Below are 20,723 nucleotides of genomic sequence, written 5' to 3' on the forward strand. Positions count from 1 at the left end.
AGATTGGCGCTGAAGCGGTAAGGCAAAAGCTTACGTCGGTCTTCTTTGTCTTCAACTCTGTCCTGTCTGCCTGGCTGCACGTATCTATCTGTATTGGATTAGATTTTTTTGGTTTGCCACGTCAGCATCTATCCTCATTTTTCACATTTTTTTACTGTTACTTTCTACCTTTAACCACCAAAAAATAAATTAATATAAAATATATTAAAATTAAAATTTTTATATTAATTTCGGTATAAATAAAAAGGAGACAAATAAAAAAAACTAAAAAGAGTATTTAAATGAATAATCTCGAAAAAAGGTGAAACAAAGAATCAAATATTTCGAGAAATTTTGGATTTAGGTAAAACTTTTCGGTGTTCATAAATATTCAATTATTATTATCGAAAATCCTTTCTTTCACAATTTCCATAGAAATGTTTTGCATTCATTATTGATTCCTTGGTTTTGGAATTTTGCAATAATTTTTCATTACAAGACGAAAATACTCATTAATAGAATTTATTTTACTAAAAGAGAACAATTAAAAACCATTTTTTTCATTAATTTTTAAGACTTATAAAAAAAAAAAATATATCGGTACCGATTACAATCATATTTAAAAGAAAATTATAATAAATACATCATTCTTTCTTATATTCCATAAAAATATTACATCAAACATAAAAAAATATTTAATTAATCTTAATCGATGTTTATAATTTAAAAAAACATTATGAATGATTTATATTTTTACCATCGGACTTAATTTTAAACTTAACCTAATCGATACTAATGAGCTTAATATAAACTTCAAGTCCAACTCGATTATTAAATAAACGAGTTGAATTAACCCTCTTAACAAATAAACTGAAATCGTTCTAAAATTAACTTATTTGTTTATTTTTTTATATATAAAAATATAATAATTTCAAAAAAATATATTAAAAAATAAATATACGAATATATTTTGAAGCATGCAAAATTTGGCTCAAAATTCTATAACAACTAAGAACGGATAGGAAAGGAGAGGAGCACCACTCCCTTTTGTCCGGAAGTGCACGTGGACAACGTGGAAGATCTGATTGGTCAGTTTGGGTAGGCAGTAGGCCCCACGCCCCAGGATGATATATATATATATAAATTGCGACCTTTTTTGAACGGCTAAAAATATATGGTGATGGGTGGGTCCCTTTGGAATCTTCAATTGTGATTCTGACAGCTGTTCTTATGAGATTCAGCCACCCATTTAAAAAATATATTTTAATTTAATTTTTTAATATAAAAAATATTTATTATCTAATCAAATATTCAAACGGTTAATTATAATATGTATATTCAAATTAATCAATTTTTATTTTTTTTAATTTATAATATATTTTATTAAATATATATTTGTTATTTAATCAAATGCTCGGGTGATAAAAAACGAGTAATCCTATAAATTGCTAGGTATATTGAAATTAAGAAAATGAGAACACCGGTACTATCATTTATCTTGTATTATTCTTAAATCTCGATTTTTACGACTCTAATGACATAATTTTTCTTTAATTTTTTTGTACTAAGTCAAATTTGACTTCAAAGATTTATGTCCAAATAAAACATAATCAATACTCATTCCGTCCTATCTTCTTTGTTCATCTTTTTTTTTTTAGAATATCCCAAAATGAAGGGTTTTTTTTTTTTAAAGAAATCTTATACTCTTATATATGTTAATGACATTAAATGTTTATATTATAAAAATAAATAAATTTTATACAAAATATATCAAAAAATTTAAAAATTTTATCTTAATTTTCATGAAAATAACAAAGAGACAAATATTTAAAGACGAACAAAATAATATTTTACGAAAAAGAATGTTTAAAGAGTATTTCGTAATGGAATTGATTGCAAAATTAAGGGTTAGGCTTAAGTAGTTATCAAATAACAATGACTAAACATCATATTCCACCAAACAATTGTTCATTCAAGGGACAGTTCCTTATCTTTGATAGATTTTATCCTAATCCAAAAGACTTATACAATTTGGTCAACCCACCAATTACTTTTTTATTTCTCAATTTTCATTTATTCATTTATTTAGTTTATTTCTTTCTAGAAGTCTACTCCATATATATACCTCATGGGTTCCACCGTCAAGAAATCAATCCCTTATATATTTGTCTATTTTCTATATATTTTTTCATTTTTTTTGTCAACATCGAACCTATTTATATTACGTCGTACACGATAGAAAGGAAAGAGACAAGAAAACGAGCAGAGGTAATTACAATATTATATTTTTTTCTTTTCTTTCTAATTCAAAAAAAAAAGAATTTTTTTTTACTTTCGTTATCATTTTATTTGTAATTTTTACTCTCAATCTCTTTCTTTCTCTCTATTTTCCATCTTTCGTACCAAATTACACAAAAAACAACTATCCTTCCTCTCCCTCGTTTTTTCTTTCCTCACCTTAATCCGGCCTTCTCTCTATTTTCTTTTCTTCCTACCAAACATAATACTAATGTTTTTTTAAGCTCACCTACGATTAACACATTAGTATTATTTGATTTTGACGTGTTTTTTTTCCTTTTAACATCAGATTTAATTTTAAAATAATTAAAGTTAAAGGGTTCTTTGTCTTGAAATTAAATATTTCAAAAATAAAAAAATTAATTCCAATAAACTTTATAACATTATATAGTTGGATCAATATTCCAAACTAAGGGAAAAATGAAAAAAAAATTGAAACAAATTTTTGTGAGTAGTAATTTGCATCAAAAGTGGATGATTAGATTGTAATTTGCCTTTAAAATAAAAAAGAATAATCAAAATTCAAGAAATTTTGCATCATTGTTTGATCAGCTTGACCTTGGGGATTATCCTCCCTAAACAATAATTAAGATTTAAGACACCCACAACAAATGGTAATTAAACTATAAAAATTAAAATAATTTTTGTTTTACTTAATTATTCTTACAACAAAATATAGAAACATTTTGGGATAAATTCCAAAGATATACATACCTAGCTACCTTATCAAGAAATACACGATTTTAAGTGAATTTATATTTTTTTTAATCGAAACTCCGAATATATATACTTAGGTATCATCACATGTAATTTTTCTTTAATCCTTTCTTTTGTATCATTTTATTTTTCCAAATCCCATTTTTGATTTGACTTTGAAAAAGCAAAAAAGAAAAATTGTTAGTTCAAAAAAACATCACCCATGTGATCACATGGCAGGAAGAAGACTTTTTAAGTGCTTGGTTAGTTCATGCAATAATAAGTATGCTTACAATTCTAATGTGGTAGGTGAGTCAAATTCATAATACACATGCATGCATACGTGTGTGTGTGTGTGTATACATATGTATGTGTGTGTATTTTACATACATGCATGCACATAAGACAGTATAGTATATATGTACCTTGTATCCTAAAACTTTCCCCATGAGGAGAAAAAATTAAGTGGGTCTCTTTCATATGGTATGGGCAATCTTTGCTGTAGGACCTTTTGCCCTGAAATGTAAAGGAAGTGAAGGGACAGGAAGGGCAACCAGGAAGGTGATGACTAAACTAATCCTATGTGGTGGATGGTTGTGCTGTCTAATTCTGTCTCCTCTTTTTTATCCAATCATAATTAAGGATTCCTCATGTCGGCATTGTGTTTAATACTTTTATTTATGTACTTATACAATTGTTTTGGATGAGCAAAAATCAACTGTTTCTCTGCTCTTTAATCAGTTTTCATACTGATATTGAACTCACTTTCACTCTCCCTCTCTGCCTTGATATATGTTGCTGCAGGTTTATCAGTTTAGTATCATCTGATCATAATTTTGCGTCTGTCATCTCTTGTTCTTTTGTCTCTCAATTCATTTTCCTTACAGGGTCATGCACAAGAATCATAGTAGCAAGAATGTAACCTGGCATTGGCTTCTCATGTTTCATTGGACAGCAAAAGAGGAAGTTTCCACACTTGGCTAGAACATTTCGAGGGTCCTTGAAGCATTAACCCCACTTTCTGTTTTCCATTGGACAGAAGGACTAGCCCACTTGGAAAAACCATTGCTATGATTTAGGCCTGTTTTTCAATGTTGAATGGGGCTAGGCTAGTCAAAATAGAATCCCAATAGTACCAGAAGACTGGGTTTGGTTTTGTTAAATAGATATCACAAATTTCAGCCCTATCTCATGTGCCTGTAAAAGTTCAAAGAGCTCCTGTACATCCTTCAGGATTCATGTCCATGAAAGTCCATGCATGCATGAGGGGTGCTGCAAATACTATAGGGGTTGATAGACCAAGAGCAAACCAGGCTCTTCTGGGCTACAATGCATGGCCATTACTTCTGCAATATCAAAGCCTGCATATGGTTGGATACATGCCATTATCTTTTTCCAAAGCATTCCACTGCTAAGCTTTGATGTAAGCATAAATTAAGTTGAGACAGAAAATTTTATTGTTTGGTTTCAACAGTGATAAAAACCAAAAGACTCCAATCTCTATCCTGCAGGAACTAAACTGCTTGCCTCAGTACTTAATTCTGCAGTAAATGCATCAACCAGATTAACTACCAGCATGTCCAAAAACTGTTTTCTCGCTTGATTCCCATTTGAGAGCCTTAAATTTCCTCATGCCCTTGTCAATGAAAATGGAGTTATTTCCTCAACCCTCTAGCTGAACCTATTGCCCAAAAGTTCTTCCATATTGGTTGGGGCTGTTCTTGAAAGTTTCAAGCCATCCTCCTACCTTGAATTTTTGACAGAAAAGTAGGTGACTATATAGTACCAATCAAGGAGATGAACTTTCAACGTTTAAATAGAAATTAAACATAGAACTCATTCTCAAGGACATCGAGCTCTCATGGGGTACTTACACATACTTCATAATTGTACATTTTGCATGCTTTTTGTTAATCCTAGGTTTGACAATAGCAAAGCAACAATCAATCCTTTGGAATTGCTAAGAACCCTAGTGATACCCCTTCTTTTAATCTTATACTAGTAACCCATAAAGAAATGTGTGACATGCGTGAATGATGGAAGGGTCCCAAAACAATCATGTTTCCTCATGCAAAGAAAATGCAATCTTTTTTAAGTCAAAAAGGAGCAAAAAAAAAAAAAGGTGATGAGTTATGTTTATGTATAACACACTCAAAGCAATCAACTTGTGTTGTGTTTATATTTCTTTCTCTACCTAAAGAAACTAATTAAAGTCAAGACATATTGATTTTCTTTTGCTTCCTTTCATGTGGCCATATGCCCATCATGCTATAGCTAGCATGTTCCAGAAATGGCAATATGTCTCTCTCCCACATTACATGGCGCAGAATTCTGAGAATAATTTCTCTTTTTAAAGAGAAGAAAAGAAAGGGATGAAGTGACCCTTTCTTTAGTTTCCTTTTTCTTCCTTTTTGTTTTTGTTTTTCTGATTTCCTTATATTGCAAACAGAAGAAGATTATGGGTGCAAGTCCTAACTATAAGTGCAGGAAAGATATTTCTGCTTTTCTTCCATGGTGGTGATGATTGTTCACTTGGAGTAACAATGCATTTCTTATTTACAAAGAAAGCATTTCAAGATCACAAGCAATTGCTTAAGATGATGCCTCATTAAATGCTTTATTCGAATGTAATTCAACAAAAAAAAAAAGGGTTATTTCGATTATGAATAACGATTCTTTTACTTGTAAGGTGATTTAATACATCTAAAGTATGAGACAAGAATTTTATAAAGTATTACAGTACTTAATTTATTTATATTCCAACATTTAATTTGGACTATTCGGTATGTTGTAGCAAGTTTTCTAAGATTATATTCTCTATTTGCCTGCAAATGGAGAATACTATCATACATAATTGTGAAAATATTACAGAAGAATTACAATGGCAAGAGACCAGGTAAATTAGCAAGAGATTATCCCATAATTTTCATAATTGAAACCAATGAAACCAAGAAGTTCCTAGTACTAGTTGTCTTGTGTTCTTGTCCATCTAGGCTTGATCAGAGAACTAGGTGAGTGTCATGCTTTTGAAAGGACAAAGGGATCATTATCATTCCATCTTCTCTCCCATTGCAATCCTTCCAAATTGGTCTGCAACATCTCAGTGCTTTTCGAGCATCCCAATGTTCTAGTCAAATGTAAGAGTACTGATTTCAACATGAAAAATGGTATAGTAAACATAAATCTACTACTGATATCTAACAATTTAAAATTTAATTTATATGAAAAAATCATATTTCAGATACAATTACATAAGATATTGATTTCGAGAATAAAACATACCTAATCTTAATTTATGCATGAAAAAGTCATGTTGAGGGCATAGTAACAATGACAAGGGAAGTGATAATAAAGAAAAAGTACTGGTAAGTACAGGGACATATATACTGATAGAACTGTGCCTGCTCATGATATATTACATTCTTTTTCAACTGTGACAATTTTGACTCTCTCCCATGTTTCTTTAAGCTTCTTTAACTAGCCAAACAAGAGCAGGTAAAGTAGTTTACTGCTACCATTGATCTTTCTGTGTGAGTAGGAGAACGGAATACGTATGTTTCAAATACAATTACTCAAAAATATTTCTTTTGAGAATCAAACATACGTAATCTTACCCTACACATGAAAAATAAATGTTGGATTTGTATAATATAAATGAGAAAGTAGTGATGTATAAAGGGAATTCTGATATAGTTGTGCCTGCATTGATCATGATTATATTGCATTCTTTTGATCAACTGTGATAATTTTGACTCTCTTCCATGCTTATAAAAGAAGTTTTCTCTGTCATCTCCTTTAAGCTTCTTTTAACTAACCAAAACAAAGAGCAGGTAAAGTAAATTACAGTGGTTGAGAAAGAGAGAGAGAGAGAGAATGGGAACCTTCTCTTAAGTGTGGTCCATGTAATGGGGTACAAAATGTAAAAAAGCCACATGAAAAAGCTTACCTCTGCAATCATTTAAAACCAAGGGATCCAACCTTAAGACTTTTGCCTCCTTGTTCATTTTAAAATCCCTTATCCCAACGTATACTTCCATTTTATTTTTTTGCCTTTATTCCATGGAGGAAGGTGCTTCACAAAGTGGGGAGATTGGGGCCAGCCAGCCCACCAAATTACAAAAATGTAAGCTCTATATAATAAACAATTCAAATGCAAAAGTTGGGGTGATTTTAATTTTCTCAGGTGAATCTACTGACATTTCTCACCTACCCCTGATTTATTCTTCACCAAACTCTAGGATTTTGCCATCTTCTTGGCCAAAAAACACTATGCCAAGGGTCTTGATTTTGAAATGAGCAACATCATGAACAATGTTACTATCAAATAAATGCTCTTGAAAAGAAAAAGAAATTATAATATATGAGTTTATATTTGATGCATTGTTAATAAAAGATAATGTCTGTTGTTAATCTTAATCCGTTTTATTAAGGGTTAAATCGGGTTTTTGCTAGAGTAGTTCTAGAGCATAAAATGAACCTCAAGAAGAATTCAGGGTCCTTGATCATCAATGAATTTAACCCTGCTTGCATTAGGATTTTGATGAACAAGACCATGATAGCTGATCATCAGATGGAAATCAATGGCACACTCTAGTCATCTGCACAAAACATCAAACAAGAAATGCAATCAAGGGTCTAGATACATGCTTGATCACAATTAGATAGGCAAGTGCAGCATTACATGTTTAATCCAGGAAAGAAAGAAAGAAAGGAAAAGGGGGCATGAACATTAAACAACATCATATACTCCCATGGCTTTTAAAAAAGCAAACTATATAGCCTTCCCAATCCCATCATTTTGGCCAGATCTTGCCGTCCAGTCCAACGATCAGATGGTCCCACAAGAGACCACAGTTGTCACCACTTGATTTCCCTTCAATGCATGCCACGTGGCAGCACTATGTCAGGTCAAACAAAAGTCTCCATCCCACTCAATCCAACCCCCCATTCACCCTTGCATTAACACCGTTTGCTACTCTCTTATTGCAGTAGAAGTCACAACTTTGACAGTAGCAAATAGTGGTTACATATATATACTTTAATGTAAAGTAGTAAGAAAGGAAGGTAATGGTAAGACCGTTTGTGTTGCCGTTAAGGCTCTGTGAAGGTGAACTTTGTAGTCTTTAATTCGGGTGCAAACTGCAAAGAGACCAAAGACACCAACGTTTGAATTTTGATCAGACTCTTTTTTTATTTCTCTTTGGCCTGTCTCTTTTGTTCTTTCCACTCTCTCACTCTCACAAATACATAGCAAATATCAGTTATACAGCATTTATGAATGTTCATTCAACACACACGGGAAACCTGCAGCTTCACCTCCCTGCTGTTTCTTTGTCAGCTTGGATCTAACTAGGAACCAAACTGATCAGCTTCAACTTGTTTTCTCTCCAAGTTTTCCAGGGTGTTTCTGCCAGAACTTGAACACTCTTCAAAGGTTTTGGAGCTGGTTGCTTAAGTTTTGTATGTAAGTGAATGAGTTTTTGTCTGCACTTTTGGTTTTTCTGAAGCATCTTGTTTGCAGAAAAGAAGTGTTTCCTCAGACTGTTATGTTTCTTATTGAAGTTTTTTCTTTATCCCCCAGGATTGTTTCTTTCTTCACTGTTTTTCATTGTTATTGCTTCTTTTCTTTTCTTCACTACATTAAATGTTTAGTTTCCTTCCTCTTTATCTTTTTGTATCTACCTTTCCATGTTACTGTTATAATTTTTCTTACCAACTTTTTCTTTTGGATTGAACTTTCTTTCCCAACTTGATGTTGTTTAATGAGCTAGATGATAATACAGACTTGACTAGCATTGTTCTGATGCAAATCTGTGTTTTGTTCCTTTTCTTCCAGTGATCATCTTTGTCAAGGATTCTTCTGGACAAAGGAACAGGACTGCTTATCAGAGAGGAACAAGAGACAGAAAAAATGCCACAGGAAACCAAGTCTAATCCAATTTTCACTTCTCCTTCCAAGAATCTGAGAGGGTTAAAGGCTTTAGTGTCCAACAGTGTTGAGGCCTCACACACTGAAGATATCTTCAATGACAATGAATTAGCTCAAAGAAAAGCTGAAGAAGCAGGTATATTCTATCTCAACAAGAATCCTTCCAACATCAAACGAAAATCTAAAGGACTCCTAATTTCTTCAATCAATGCCAAAAACAAAAATTTGTGCAGTTCTTTGTACTCTAAGTTCCCTGAGAAAGTCATGAGTTGGTCCCATAATAATTTAATTTTCAAAAGGGAGAGAAGGGGTATAGAAAGAATGAAAAGATTTTATGCTGCATCATGATGCTGTGCAAAGTGGGGTTGATCCATGGTTTGGAAAATGATTTAGTACTCCCACCATACAGTGCTGATATGGGTCCACATTAATTGGAGAGTTAGGCCTAATTCTTGATTACTAGTATTTGATTACAATCACTTTATTCTTGGTGTAGGGTATTGAGACATTGCAACTAATCTATGGACTGTGTCTCTTTCTCTTCTTTTTCCCTTATTTTTGGGGCTAAAATAGATGATGGGCAGCAATTCTATTAACAATACAAGATATTAGAAATGAAATGGCAGATGAGAAGAGTAAAGTTTTGATAACATTCTTTGGCCAGACATGTTCTTTTGATGCTTGAGGACAATGGGGACCAAAGTATATCTAGCTAAAAGATTTGTTTTTACCTTGAGATTCTTGATATGTCTATGGATCATAAGTTTTTCTTTAAACATTTAGGATAACTGATATATATCAGATTACTCCGATGTCAGCAAAGAGGTAGCAATCGGGGTAAAACTCTAAAGATCACCTTGTTCTAGTACTTTAAAGGGAGCAGTGGCTCTAAGGACTTTCATTGTAATTCAAAATTGTGAGTAGGATTCTGGATCATGTGGTTTGTGGGGGACTAATGAAGTTTGGAGTAGAAAATGATCAAGATTAAAAAAACCATCCATCTCTGCCTATGTGGATGAATTCTAATTGAGTATGGTGGTATATTTATCAACTTTTCATAGACTTCCAATCTGATATTGGGTAAAAGCTTATACCGAAATTGAATGATCATTGACATCAAGTTTTCTGCAATTTCTTATGGCTTTCATATCCTAAGGCATTAGCTTCAATTCTGAACTTTAAAAGCTAACTGCATTAATCCTTTATGTCAATCAGCTTCAAGGAGGTACCAAGCAGCAGAATGGCTAAGGCAGATGGACCAAGGTGCATCAGAATCCCTCCCCAGAGAACCCTCTGAAGAAGAGTTTTGCCTTGCACTTCGCAACGGGCTCATTCTTTGCAATGTCCTCAACAAAGTTAATCCTGGAGCTGTTCTTAAGGTACTCAATGGAATGCTGTTGACAGACTTAAAATAGTATTTCTTTCACAGACTTCATTGGACAACATTAAATAACTTAAGAGCATCTTTACATTATTCAAAACTTTAGATGGAAACGTCAGTTGAGAAATTGTACTGCTTCTGATTATGATTTTTTTTTTTAATAATACAGGTGGTGGAAAATCCAATAATCCCAGTCCAGTCAACAGAAGGGGCAGCACAGTCTGCAATCCAGTATTTTGAAAACATGAGGAATTTCCTGGTAGCTGTAAAAGACATGCAGCTCCTGACCTTTGAAGCTTCTGATGTTGAAAAGGTTTGACTGTTCTTGAAAGGTGCATTTTATAAGCACGAGTCATTATAAATTTCCGAAACTCAGCATTTCATACAACAAAGCATCTGAATCATACTTCTAGCTTGCATACTTGGCAACCCAAACAGTTTAAATGTCTTTGAGAGGCATTCATTGATTCAAAATTTCCCCCCTATCTGCATCTGTATCTTGATGATTGTATCTCCATCCTGTATGGTGTTTTATGAATATGAAAGACTTGAATTGGCAGGGCGGCTCAATGAATAAAGTTGTGGACTGCATTCTCTGTCTGAAAGGATACTATGAGTGGAAGCAATCAGGAGGAATTGGAGTTTGGAGGTATGGAGGAACTGTGAAGATTACAGCCTTCCCAAAAGGGTCACCGCCCTCCTTGGTTGGAAGTGAAAGTGCTGATGATTCACTGGATGGATCAGAATCATCACAGTATGAACAATTATTGGAGTTTCTCCATCTCTCTAATGAAGTAGCAATTGAAGAGTCCAAAACTGCCAATGCCCTGGCTTTCCTTTTTGATCGCTTTGGGCTTTGGCTTCTACAAGCTTACCTTAGAGAGAGCAATGGGATTGAAGAATTGCCCTTGAATGCAATGGTAGGTAAGATCCATCCCAAATTGTTGTTCAAATACTATGTTTATATAGGAAATAGTTTACTGTCCAAACTGAAAGGAAGCAATGAGTCAGTTTTCATCTTACATAGTCAAGCATGATTTATTGATGAAATTTTGCAGGTAATCGATACCTTGATCAGTAAGATAGTTAAGGACTTCTCTGCATTGCTTGTTTCTCAGGGAACTCAGGTAATAAGAACTATCAAGGGCCAGTGTCCCTAATACTACTTATGTGTGTGAAACCATTCTCACTGCACTGAAGTGATCTGATATATTCTTTTCCTGCTTTTTCCAGCTTGGACTGTTTCTGAAGAAAATCTTGAAAGCTGACATTAATTCTCTATCAAAATCTGATTTTATAGAAGCCATCTCACTGTATCTTGGTCAAAGGACTAGCCTGGCATCAAATGATTTCTCCAAGTTTTGCATCTGCGGTGGGAAACGTGAGGTTATTCGCCATAATGTTAGTCACTCAGCTGCTCATGCAGAACTTATTGATCTTCAGCAGAGAGAGCTCGAGGTTTGAGAATTTTCCATTTGAACGAATAATGCTACCACCTTTTGACATACCTTTGACGACTGACATGCTGCTTTCTCATGTTTTATATCATTTTAGGACTTTAAATTAGATTTTCAAGAAACAAGACTTCAAGTCAGACAAATTCACTCAAGTTGGGAGGAAGAACTTAAGAGGCTAGGTAAGAATTTATTACATTGTTCTACCAGGGACTTTCTATGGTCATTTAATGACAAGTTATTGAATAAATTCATGAAACTATGTATTCTGCTTTTTATAGAGCATCATATCAAGGGTCTTGAAGTGGCATCCTCTTCTTACCACAAGGTATTAGAAGAAAACCGTATGCTTTACAATCAAGTCCAAGACCTCAAAGGTATGCACCTTTTCTTTTCTTTTGTTATTTATTACCATTGTTTCATGTTATGAATGGTATGGTGTTGACCCTTTTGATGGCTTTCAACACAGGAACTATAAGAGTCTACTGCAGAGTGAGGCCCTTTCTGCAAGGCCAAACAAATGGACAATCATCCGTAGATTATATAGGAGAAAACGGAAATATCATGATTGTCAATCCTTTAAAGCAGGGCAAGGACGCAAGAAAAGTGTTCTCGTTTAACAAAGTGTTTGGACCAAATGTCTCACAAGGTACTTCCGAATCCGTAGAGTTTGAGTCTTTATTATCTCTCACTTTCTTGTACTTATGTTCACATCATGATAATATAATGTGCAGAGCAAATATATGTTGACACTCAACCACTGATCAGATCTGTCCTAGATGGCTTCAATGTTTGCATCTTTGCATATGGACAAACTGGCTCAGGAAAGACATACACAATGGTATATTCATCTTCTCTATCTGTGCATGCACCTTCATGAAAGCTTCTTTCATTTGGAAATCTAACATTGCAATACCTTTTCTATACCTCATGTTGCTTCTATATCATAGAGTGGCCCTGATTTGACTAACGAGCAAACATGGGGTGTGAATTATCGTGCTCTATGTGACCTGTTTCAAATATCCAAGGAGAGAGCAGATGTTGTTAAATATGAAGTTGGGGTGCAGATGATTGAAATATACAATGAACAAGTGAGAGATTTACTTGTCATGGATGGCTCTAATAGAAGATATCCTTTCACATTTACCTTCTAGGTTACATGCTTGTACTGCAAACTTTATAAGTCCTAGCTATTTTCTGTCTGAATTAGTGTTTTAATTTCTATCTTGGGGTCTAGTTCACCTTAACCGCCTGTACATTGGATATTCGTAACAATTCTCAGTTGAATGGCCTAAATGTGCCTGACGCAAGTTGGGTTCCAGTTTCGAGTACTCAGGATGTTCTTGACTGGATGAGGATCGGTCATAAGAATCGAGCTGTAGGTGCTACTGCTTTAAATGAGAGAAGTAGCCGGTCTCACAGGTAGGAACATCGCAGTAAAACTTGTGTTTCTTTTGCATGCTACTGAACCAAAAAACAATTGAAAAATGATCTTTTCTTGGCACATTGTGTCTTCTTCAGTGTTTTGACTATTCATGTGTATGGAAAAGAGTTGGTTTCTGGATCTATCCTCAAAGGTTGCCTGCATTTGGTGGATTTGGCTGGGAGTGAGAGAGTGGATAAATCAGAGGCGGTAGGTGACCGATTGAAGGAAGCTCAACACATCAATAGATCACTGTCTGCACTAGGAGATGTCATCTCTGCACTTGCACAGAAGAGTGCACATATTCCTTACAGAAACAGCAAGCTTACTCAAGTATTACAGGATTCTTTAGGTATATGCCTCCTTTCAGTCATTTGATCATAGTGATATATGTGCGACTTTCTCTGAACTTTATCTTGCTTCTTCTATTGTTCAAACATTATTGCTTTTCTATGATAGGAGGGCAAGCTAAAACATTAATGTTTGTACATATAAGCCCTGAAGTCAATGCCATTGGAGAGACAGTGAGCACACTAAAGTTTGCTGAAAGGGTTGCTTCCATTGAACTTGGGGCAGCTCGATCTAACAAGGAAACTGGTGAAATCCGAGAACTTAAAGAAGAGGTGAAAATCTCAATTGTTCAAGTGCAATTCTCCTTATTGTATTCTTCTGACTTATCTTTGCTCTTACAAAACCTTATTCGATTACTATAATTTATAAAAAATCTGGTTCAGATATCAAATCTTAAACTTGCCTTGGAAAAGAAGGAAGCAGAAGTAGACCAACTGAAAGGAGGACATGTTCGAAGTATGGCTGAATCACAAAGAGGAAGAGCGGTTTCACCTTTCCATATTCCAAGATATGGAATGTCTACCAGCATTAAGCCTGAAACATCTCAGAGGCCTGGTGATGATAGTAGAATCTCTGAGGTAACTGAAAACATGATGGATATTCTAAGCTCTTAAACTGGATTAAACTTCAGGATTTTGCTGAATTGTGAATTTCTTACATCTATTTTATGGGCATATTGGATTTTCAGGCCAGAAGCTCTTCTTCAGGTAAGCAGAGGAGGTCAAGATTTCCATCTGCACTCACAGACAAGGAAGTGTTGCCGAAGATGCCTATTTTAGCTGAAGAGAGATTGGCAAGTGCGGTAAAGGCAAGGTCACCATCTCCTCCTGTGAGGAGATCATTATCTACTGATAGAGGAGCCTTAATTAGAAGCAGGATCAAGGCTGACACAGTTGACAACCAACCAGTCTCAAGAGTACCATTTCCGGCTAGAGTTCCCGTTAATAAATCCTTCGCTACAACAACTGTGATCCCATCGACAGAAAATAACAACTCCAGAGTCCATATGAGTTCTCAAGAGCCAGCCAAACAAGATAATACCTCAGATGCATTCTACAACCAGCTCCAAAAACTTAGCATTAAGAAAGTTCACTCAGAACATGAAGATGAGCAGTTTAGGCAAGCCCTTAATATTAGACAAGGTGGCATTAGGAAAAGCAAGGCTGAGAGTAAGGCTAGAATAAAGCACCAACTGCCAGCCAGACTTCAGAAAACTGATGTTGCAATGACATTGCTTTCTGATATGGATGCTGCTGGTGAGAAAATGGAGGAGCCTCGAAAAAGTGACTTCTCTGAGCCAGAAAATGAGCATTCACTTGTTGGGTCTCCTGTGCATAGTGCCTTGAAAATGAAGAAGGTTCGACAGAACTTCTCTAGGAATTCACAGAATCTTGAACCAAGGTATGCTTAAACGCTTTCCTTTACCAAGCAGCTAAGAGCTGACATAATTCACTTCTAGTTCTGATGAACATTGCATTTCCATTATGTGCAGAGGATTAGTTCAAGCAGTAGAACCCTTGTTGGGTGGGAAAATTGACAGGATTCCAAATGGCGTAATTCGCCAAGCAAAGGAAGGAGGTAACACTTTGATGCCTGAATTTAGAAGGAGCAGATCTTCACCTCGAGGGAAATTTTTGGTTTTGCCTTGAAAATTCTACAGTATATATAGCATACTAAATCCTTGCCTTTGTCAGCAATATTGTTTAAAATTTTGTATAGTGACTATTCGAGTTGGTCTTTTTGGGTTGCATTTTCAAAGGATATATTGCTGAGCAAGATGTCACTTGAGCTGAATTATGTGTATACTTAAAAAAACTTATATGATTTGTTTCATCTGATTTTTCTTTCCTTCCCTTTTGGGCAATCTTGCATTACAGAATGTCTCTATTTCACAGAATATCTGCACTTATCAGGTCAAAAGTAGGAAACAAGTAGAGATAGAAGAGAAAAGGACTAATGGAGGGAAAGGAAAGAAAAGGACAATTTATCTTTAGCAGATATGGATAAATGACAGCTACCTCTGAGCTCTAAGCTTCCTTCAAACACAACTAATATACCAATGTAGAAATCGTTCAAGTATGTCATTGGATTTACATACGCTAGTCTGTTTGGATTCTTGCAATCAGACAATTTAACTCAACTCCTGATCAAGTAGTTTTCCATCCCCAGACAAGTAATCCCAATAGTTTATGTTTTCCTTATGCCTCTATGATTGAATTTCCACTCATGTTGCTTGCTTTCGAGGTGTTCCCTTTGGCTGAAAAAGTTGATGCCTGTGAAACATCTATTTCTTCTGTCAGCTTCTGGGTGTTCTAGATTGCTTGTGTTTATTACAGGAAAAGTTTAGATATGAGAACGTGGAGTTACTAATTCTACAAATGTCTTATTGGTGTAAAGCATGGGACATTGCAACTAATGGTGGATGGTGTCTCAATACCATCCACCTCCTAATAAAATCACCATTTTGTCTTGCCTCGTTCTTTTGTCAGATTCATTTCTCCCCAATTCATCTATGATCATGTTCTTCACCTTAATCTCTGTCTAGCCTATTTTCTCAACTCACTATGTTTCCGCTTCATTCTCTTTTCTGTTTTCTCTAACAAAGGTGTAGTACTCTTCAAAGAACCTAACTAGTTTCCAAGCTTGCAGTTCCTCTATCTACTTCTGTGGTTCTCCTTTTTAAGTTTGTTTCCATTTCCTTTCATTAGACATCTAGTCTTTCATAACACATGGAAGCCGCCTGGATAAAGGAAAAGTTTTGACCCTTGATGAAAGTGAGGCTGGAGAGTTGAATGGCAGAAGGTTAGCTTGGCGGGCAAGATCATAGCAGACAAGCCACTCAGCAAAGGAGGAGTTCAGGGTGTGTTCAATAAAGCCTGGGGAGAATGGAGAGATTTCACTGTTACTGAATTATCTGAGAACACCTATTTATTCACCTTCAAGTAAGCAAGAGCAGCTGAACAAATTTTGGAGGATGGTCCATGGTCAGTGATGGGCTATTGCATTTGCCTGCACAGATGGCAACCAGGGCTTACCCTGGATGAGCTGGATTTTTCTCGAGTGGTCTATTGGTCCTGGTGCATGGCCTCTCTTTGGACCAAATGAGACCCAAAAACAGCTAAGAACTTGTGTTTATATTTGATTTACAGGCCAGAAGTGTTCCTTCGACTAAGCAGAGGAGGTCAAAGTTTGCTTCTGCACTCACAGGCAAGGAGATGTCACCAAAGATGCCTACTGTGCCAGAAGAGAGACTGGTACGAGCCATAGTCACCTACCCCTCCTGTAAGGAGATATTTATCTGGTGATAAAGGAGCCTCGACTCTAAACAAGATCAAGTTTGATTAGACTTGGTAATTTTGGACACAATACCAAAAGATACGGATTAAATATATTTTGAGTTTAATTTTAACGTGTTTCGTGTCCAATCGTGATGTTTTAAACACGTTTACTTAATCGTATTATCGTGTTTAAACGTGTATTTGTTACACGTTTACAAACTTATTAAAAATTAATAGTTAAAGATTATTTTAATATTATATAAATAATTTTAAATAATTATTTTAATAAGTTTTTTTAATTTTATAAAGATAATAATTTAATTATTACGATTGAAAATTATGAATAATTTTTTATATTATTAGTATTTGAAGGTTAGATGTTAATGATATATTTTATCATATTATATAATAATGAATTTTACATATGTTATTTATATTAAATTTTATTATATTTGATGTTATTATTATTTTTATAATTATAAATTTTAAATTTAAATAATAAAATTATATTTAATTATAAATATTTTTATTTAATCATGTTAAACGTGTTATTAATCTTGTCGTATTATATATTGATACGTTTAATAAACATGTTAATCGTGTCGTGTCGTGTTATACGTTTATTAAACGTATATGTGACCGTGTTTTAAATTTAAGACACGAATATTAAACGTGTCGTGTTCGTATTTAGTCTTAACGTGTTTCGTATCTAATCGTATCTAACACGTTTATAATACGAAAACACGAATTGTCAAGTCTAAGTTTGACATAGTTGAGAACCAACCAATCACAAAAGTAATGCTTCCAGCTAAAGCACCCACTAAATCTCGTGCCCCAGTGCCAGAGATCCCATCAACAGATAACAGCTCTGCAGTCCATACAGATCATAAGATTGATGAAAGTAAATTGAATTCGCTTATGCATTCCACAGCCTCAGCCCTAGGGAAAGTCAGTCAGAACATGAAGAAGGGCAGTTGCTTTTACGCAGGCTCTTAATATTGAGAAAGGAAGCATTAGGAAAGCAGGAGTCCAAAGATATGCATCTACTGCCAGCTAGGTTCCTGATAGCTGATGTACCATACTACCACTGACATTGCTTTGTAACATAATTGTTGGTTAATATCAAAATTTTGGAGCCCCTAGAGTGTTTTCAGAAACACAAAATGAGCAATTATTTGTTGGGTCACCACTCACCAGCTCTTGGTGCCATGCTGATATAGAAAGCTTGACAGGACTTCTTCAGGAACTGAAAATTCTTGAACCAAAGAAATCTTACATTTTCAGAGCATCCAGGAACTAAGAACTTTGTTACATTTTGTAAATAAAATTGGTTCCTGCCTGGCTAGTCATTAGTAAGTGCAGATTCACCAGGCAAAGAAGTGAGGCAACACTTCAATTTTTGAACAAGGGCTTCACCATGTGGAATATCTTGGCCTTAAGAATTCCATACTACCAAGAGATTCTTTGCCTTTGGTTCTTCAAACTTCTCACCGTGACTGTTCTAGTTGGACTTCGAGTTTCGCCACCTCTTTTGAAGGAGCTGCTGTTATTTCTTTTTTTTTCAGATCCAGCATAAAAGGTCCTCATATACATCTTGAAAGAACGTGATTGGTATAAAGGAAAATCATCCTTTCTATTCATCAGATCCTGCTAAACGTCTCTCCTCGAATTTGGGAAATGAGAGCGAAGTTTATGACATGAGAGAGAGCTACCTCCATTTATGTAGCTTAAGCCCAATGAGCTTTACCTGTACCAAAAGAATAATCTCTGGTCTACAAACCTACCTTTACTTTGTGGTTTGACTTAGTTTTCTGTCACATTTATCTGTAAATGACCTAATTTACTCTATCTTTTTTCCTGCTTAGGAGATTTGGTTTATGTCCCAAATATTTCTAAACATGAGGAAAAGAAAAGGAAAATATTTCCATCCATTCAGTTGTCTAACCAAATACCATGCAACTGTTTCTTCCATGAATTTTTGCAAGCAATCTTGTACACAACTGTTTAAGTATTACCAAATTTAGACTCTAATCTGCATGTCTTTTAACTAACTTGTTCCAAATAGTCTATAAATAGTAATACTAGAGGAAAACAAGAAAGTTTCTGTTCAAGATGATGGACATTTTCAACCTCAGCTTAGATGTAAATGTCTCAAAGTAACTTCCCTTGCTACTAACTCCAAAACCACCAGCATGGAACCATTTCCTGAACTAATATATCTGCAAATTTTCCAGCAGACAATTCATGTCACCCAATTTATCATCAGTTTTAATATCTGCAAATTTCATACTTGGGTGTTGTTAAATTCATTGACCGACAGATTTCTCACATTCAATCACCCTCAAGAATTTGATCAGTTTCAAGGCCTTCATCATTTTTAGGATAGTCATTAAGCCCAGGTAACATGTACATTTTACATTCAGGTGATATCTGAGGCCAAATATACCCACCACTCCATGCAGAAAAGATGGTAGATGTGGATGGTATCCTGATAAAGCAGGCATTAGGTTTGAAGAGAGTTGATGGGACTCTCCTCAAGAAAACGACCAATTGTGGATTTTGGTAACAGCTGCAAAAAGCCTCCTTTCCAGGGCTTAATCATTTTATACCAAGCAACATAACATCTACAGAATCTAATCCTCAAAACTTGTCAAAGATCCTTAACGATGCTGAGTAATCTTGAGGGAGCTGGATTACCTAACATTCCAAGGCCACCACCATCAAAGGAGAAACAAAAAGAGAATCAAGGGACAACAGATAATGCTGCACAATGCTCAGTCACCTCCATCTACCATGCCCATATTGCAGACTCAAGCCGCAAAGTAACAGCCACATGGTGCAAAAGCCTCGTTAACCATTCCTTTACTATCAATGTGGAAAATCCTTCCGATGATCAATGTCCTTGCACCTGCAAGATTGATTTAAAAGCATGGCAGTTTTGGGGCAGAAAAGGTCTCAAAAGCTTGGAAGTACATGGCCAGCGGGTAGATGTTTACTGGGATTTTCGACAGGCAAAGTTCTCGGGTAGCCCTGAGCCTTGCTCAGACTATTATGTGGCAATTGTGTCTGAGGAAGAGGTGGCATTAGTAGTAGGAGATATGAAGACAGATGCTTTTAAGAGAACCAAGAAAAGACCGTCCTTGGTAGATGCTATCTTGCTGTGCAAGAAAGAGCATATCTGTGGGAAGAAATTATTTTGTTCCAAAGCCAAACTAAATGAGGGGAAACACGAGAATGACATTATGATTGAGAACTCTCTATCTGGTCCTGATGATCCAGAAATGTGGGTTAGCATAGATGGCACTGCTGTGATTCGGATCATGAACCTGCATTGGCGGTTTAGGGGAAATGAAATCGTCACAGTGAACAATACACCAGTACAAATCTTCTGGGATGTGCATGATTGGTTGTACAATACCTCTGGTTCAAGCCATGGTTTGTTCATCTTCACGCCAGGCGTGCCAGATTCTGCAGCTAATTGTGATTCTGATGGTTGCAACACATATGACTCACCAAGGGACAGCCAGTCAGTTCCAAGATTTTGCTATGTTCTTTATGCTTGGAAAACTGAGTAGGATCTAATTTAACAAAGTCATTTGTCACGGGTCGTCTACCCTTTTTTCAAAAAATTAACTTGATAGGTATGTAACGTTCAAATTTATAAATTTTCGTAATTCTTTTATCTGTTCGATACAAAATTAAAGCACGTTACATAATTCCTTTCAAGCATTCAATACCACACATTACCTGTTGGAAAATGCTGCAAACATTTGTACTAGTTTGGTGGGTTCTGTGGGTAGTTTGATCATTGTACATACCATGGTTAGATGCTTCTCTAGTCTCTTGCCATGCTAACTATATCTCAAATCTCAATGGAGTCTTCCTTGATCACCTTTTTTATGTTCCTTTTCAATGATTTCCTTGTTCATCTCTG

The 20,723-nt window shown here is 35.2% G+C and overlaps 2 protein-coding genes across 3 annotated transcripts; both read left to right on the top strand.

Annotated features, from left to right (window-relative positions):
- LOC18593223 (kinesin KP1) lies at window positions 8,122-15,335 on the top strand. Of its 2 annotated transcripts, XM_007020336.2 has the most exons (18): window positions 8,122-8,437; window positions 8,810-9,038; window positions 10,118-10,281; window positions 10,453-10,596; window positions 10,844-11,203; window positions 11,342-11,410; window positions 11,517-11,741; window positions 11,838-11,919; window positions 12,019-12,114; window positions 12,207-12,386; window positions 12,472-12,578; window positions 12,688-12,866; window positions 12,995-13,159; window positions 13,259-13,512; window positions 13,620-13,783; window positions 13,895-14,089; window positions 14,200-14,912; window positions 15,004-15,335. In XM_007020336.2, the coding sequence occupies exons 2-18, from the start codon at window positions 8,885-8,887 to the stop codon at window positions 15,158-15,160; spliced, it is 3,408 nt and encodes a 1,135-aa protein (XP_007020398.2). In that variant the 5' UTR covers window positions 8,122-8,437; window positions 8,810-8,884; the 3' UTR covers window positions 15,161-15,335. The 2 variants fall into 2 exon arrangements, with proteins under 2 accessions (XP_007020398.2, XP_017980202.1); XM_018124713.1 differs by lacking the exons at window positions 8,122-8,437; window positions 8,810-9,038; window positions 10,118-10,281; window positions 10,453-10,596 and adding an exon at window positions 10,598-10,615.
- On the top strand, window positions 19,000-20,650 carry LOC18593224. Its single transcript, XM_007020337.2, has one exon. It carries the CDS (start codon window positions 19,456-19,458, stop codon window positions 20,362-20,364), a length of 909 nt encoding a protein of 302 aa, XP_007020399.2. The 5' UTR covers window positions 19,000-19,455; the 3' UTR covers window positions 20,365-20,650.

The sequence above is a fragment of the Theobroma cacao genome, chromosome 7, assembly GCF_000208745.1.
Source record: "Theobroma cacao cultivar B97-61/B2 chromosome 7, Criollo_cocoa_genome_V2, whole genome shotgun sequence".
Classification (NCBI taxonomy): Eukaryota; Viridiplantae; Streptophyta; class Magnoliopsida; order Malvales; family Malvaceae; genus Theobroma; species Theobroma cacao.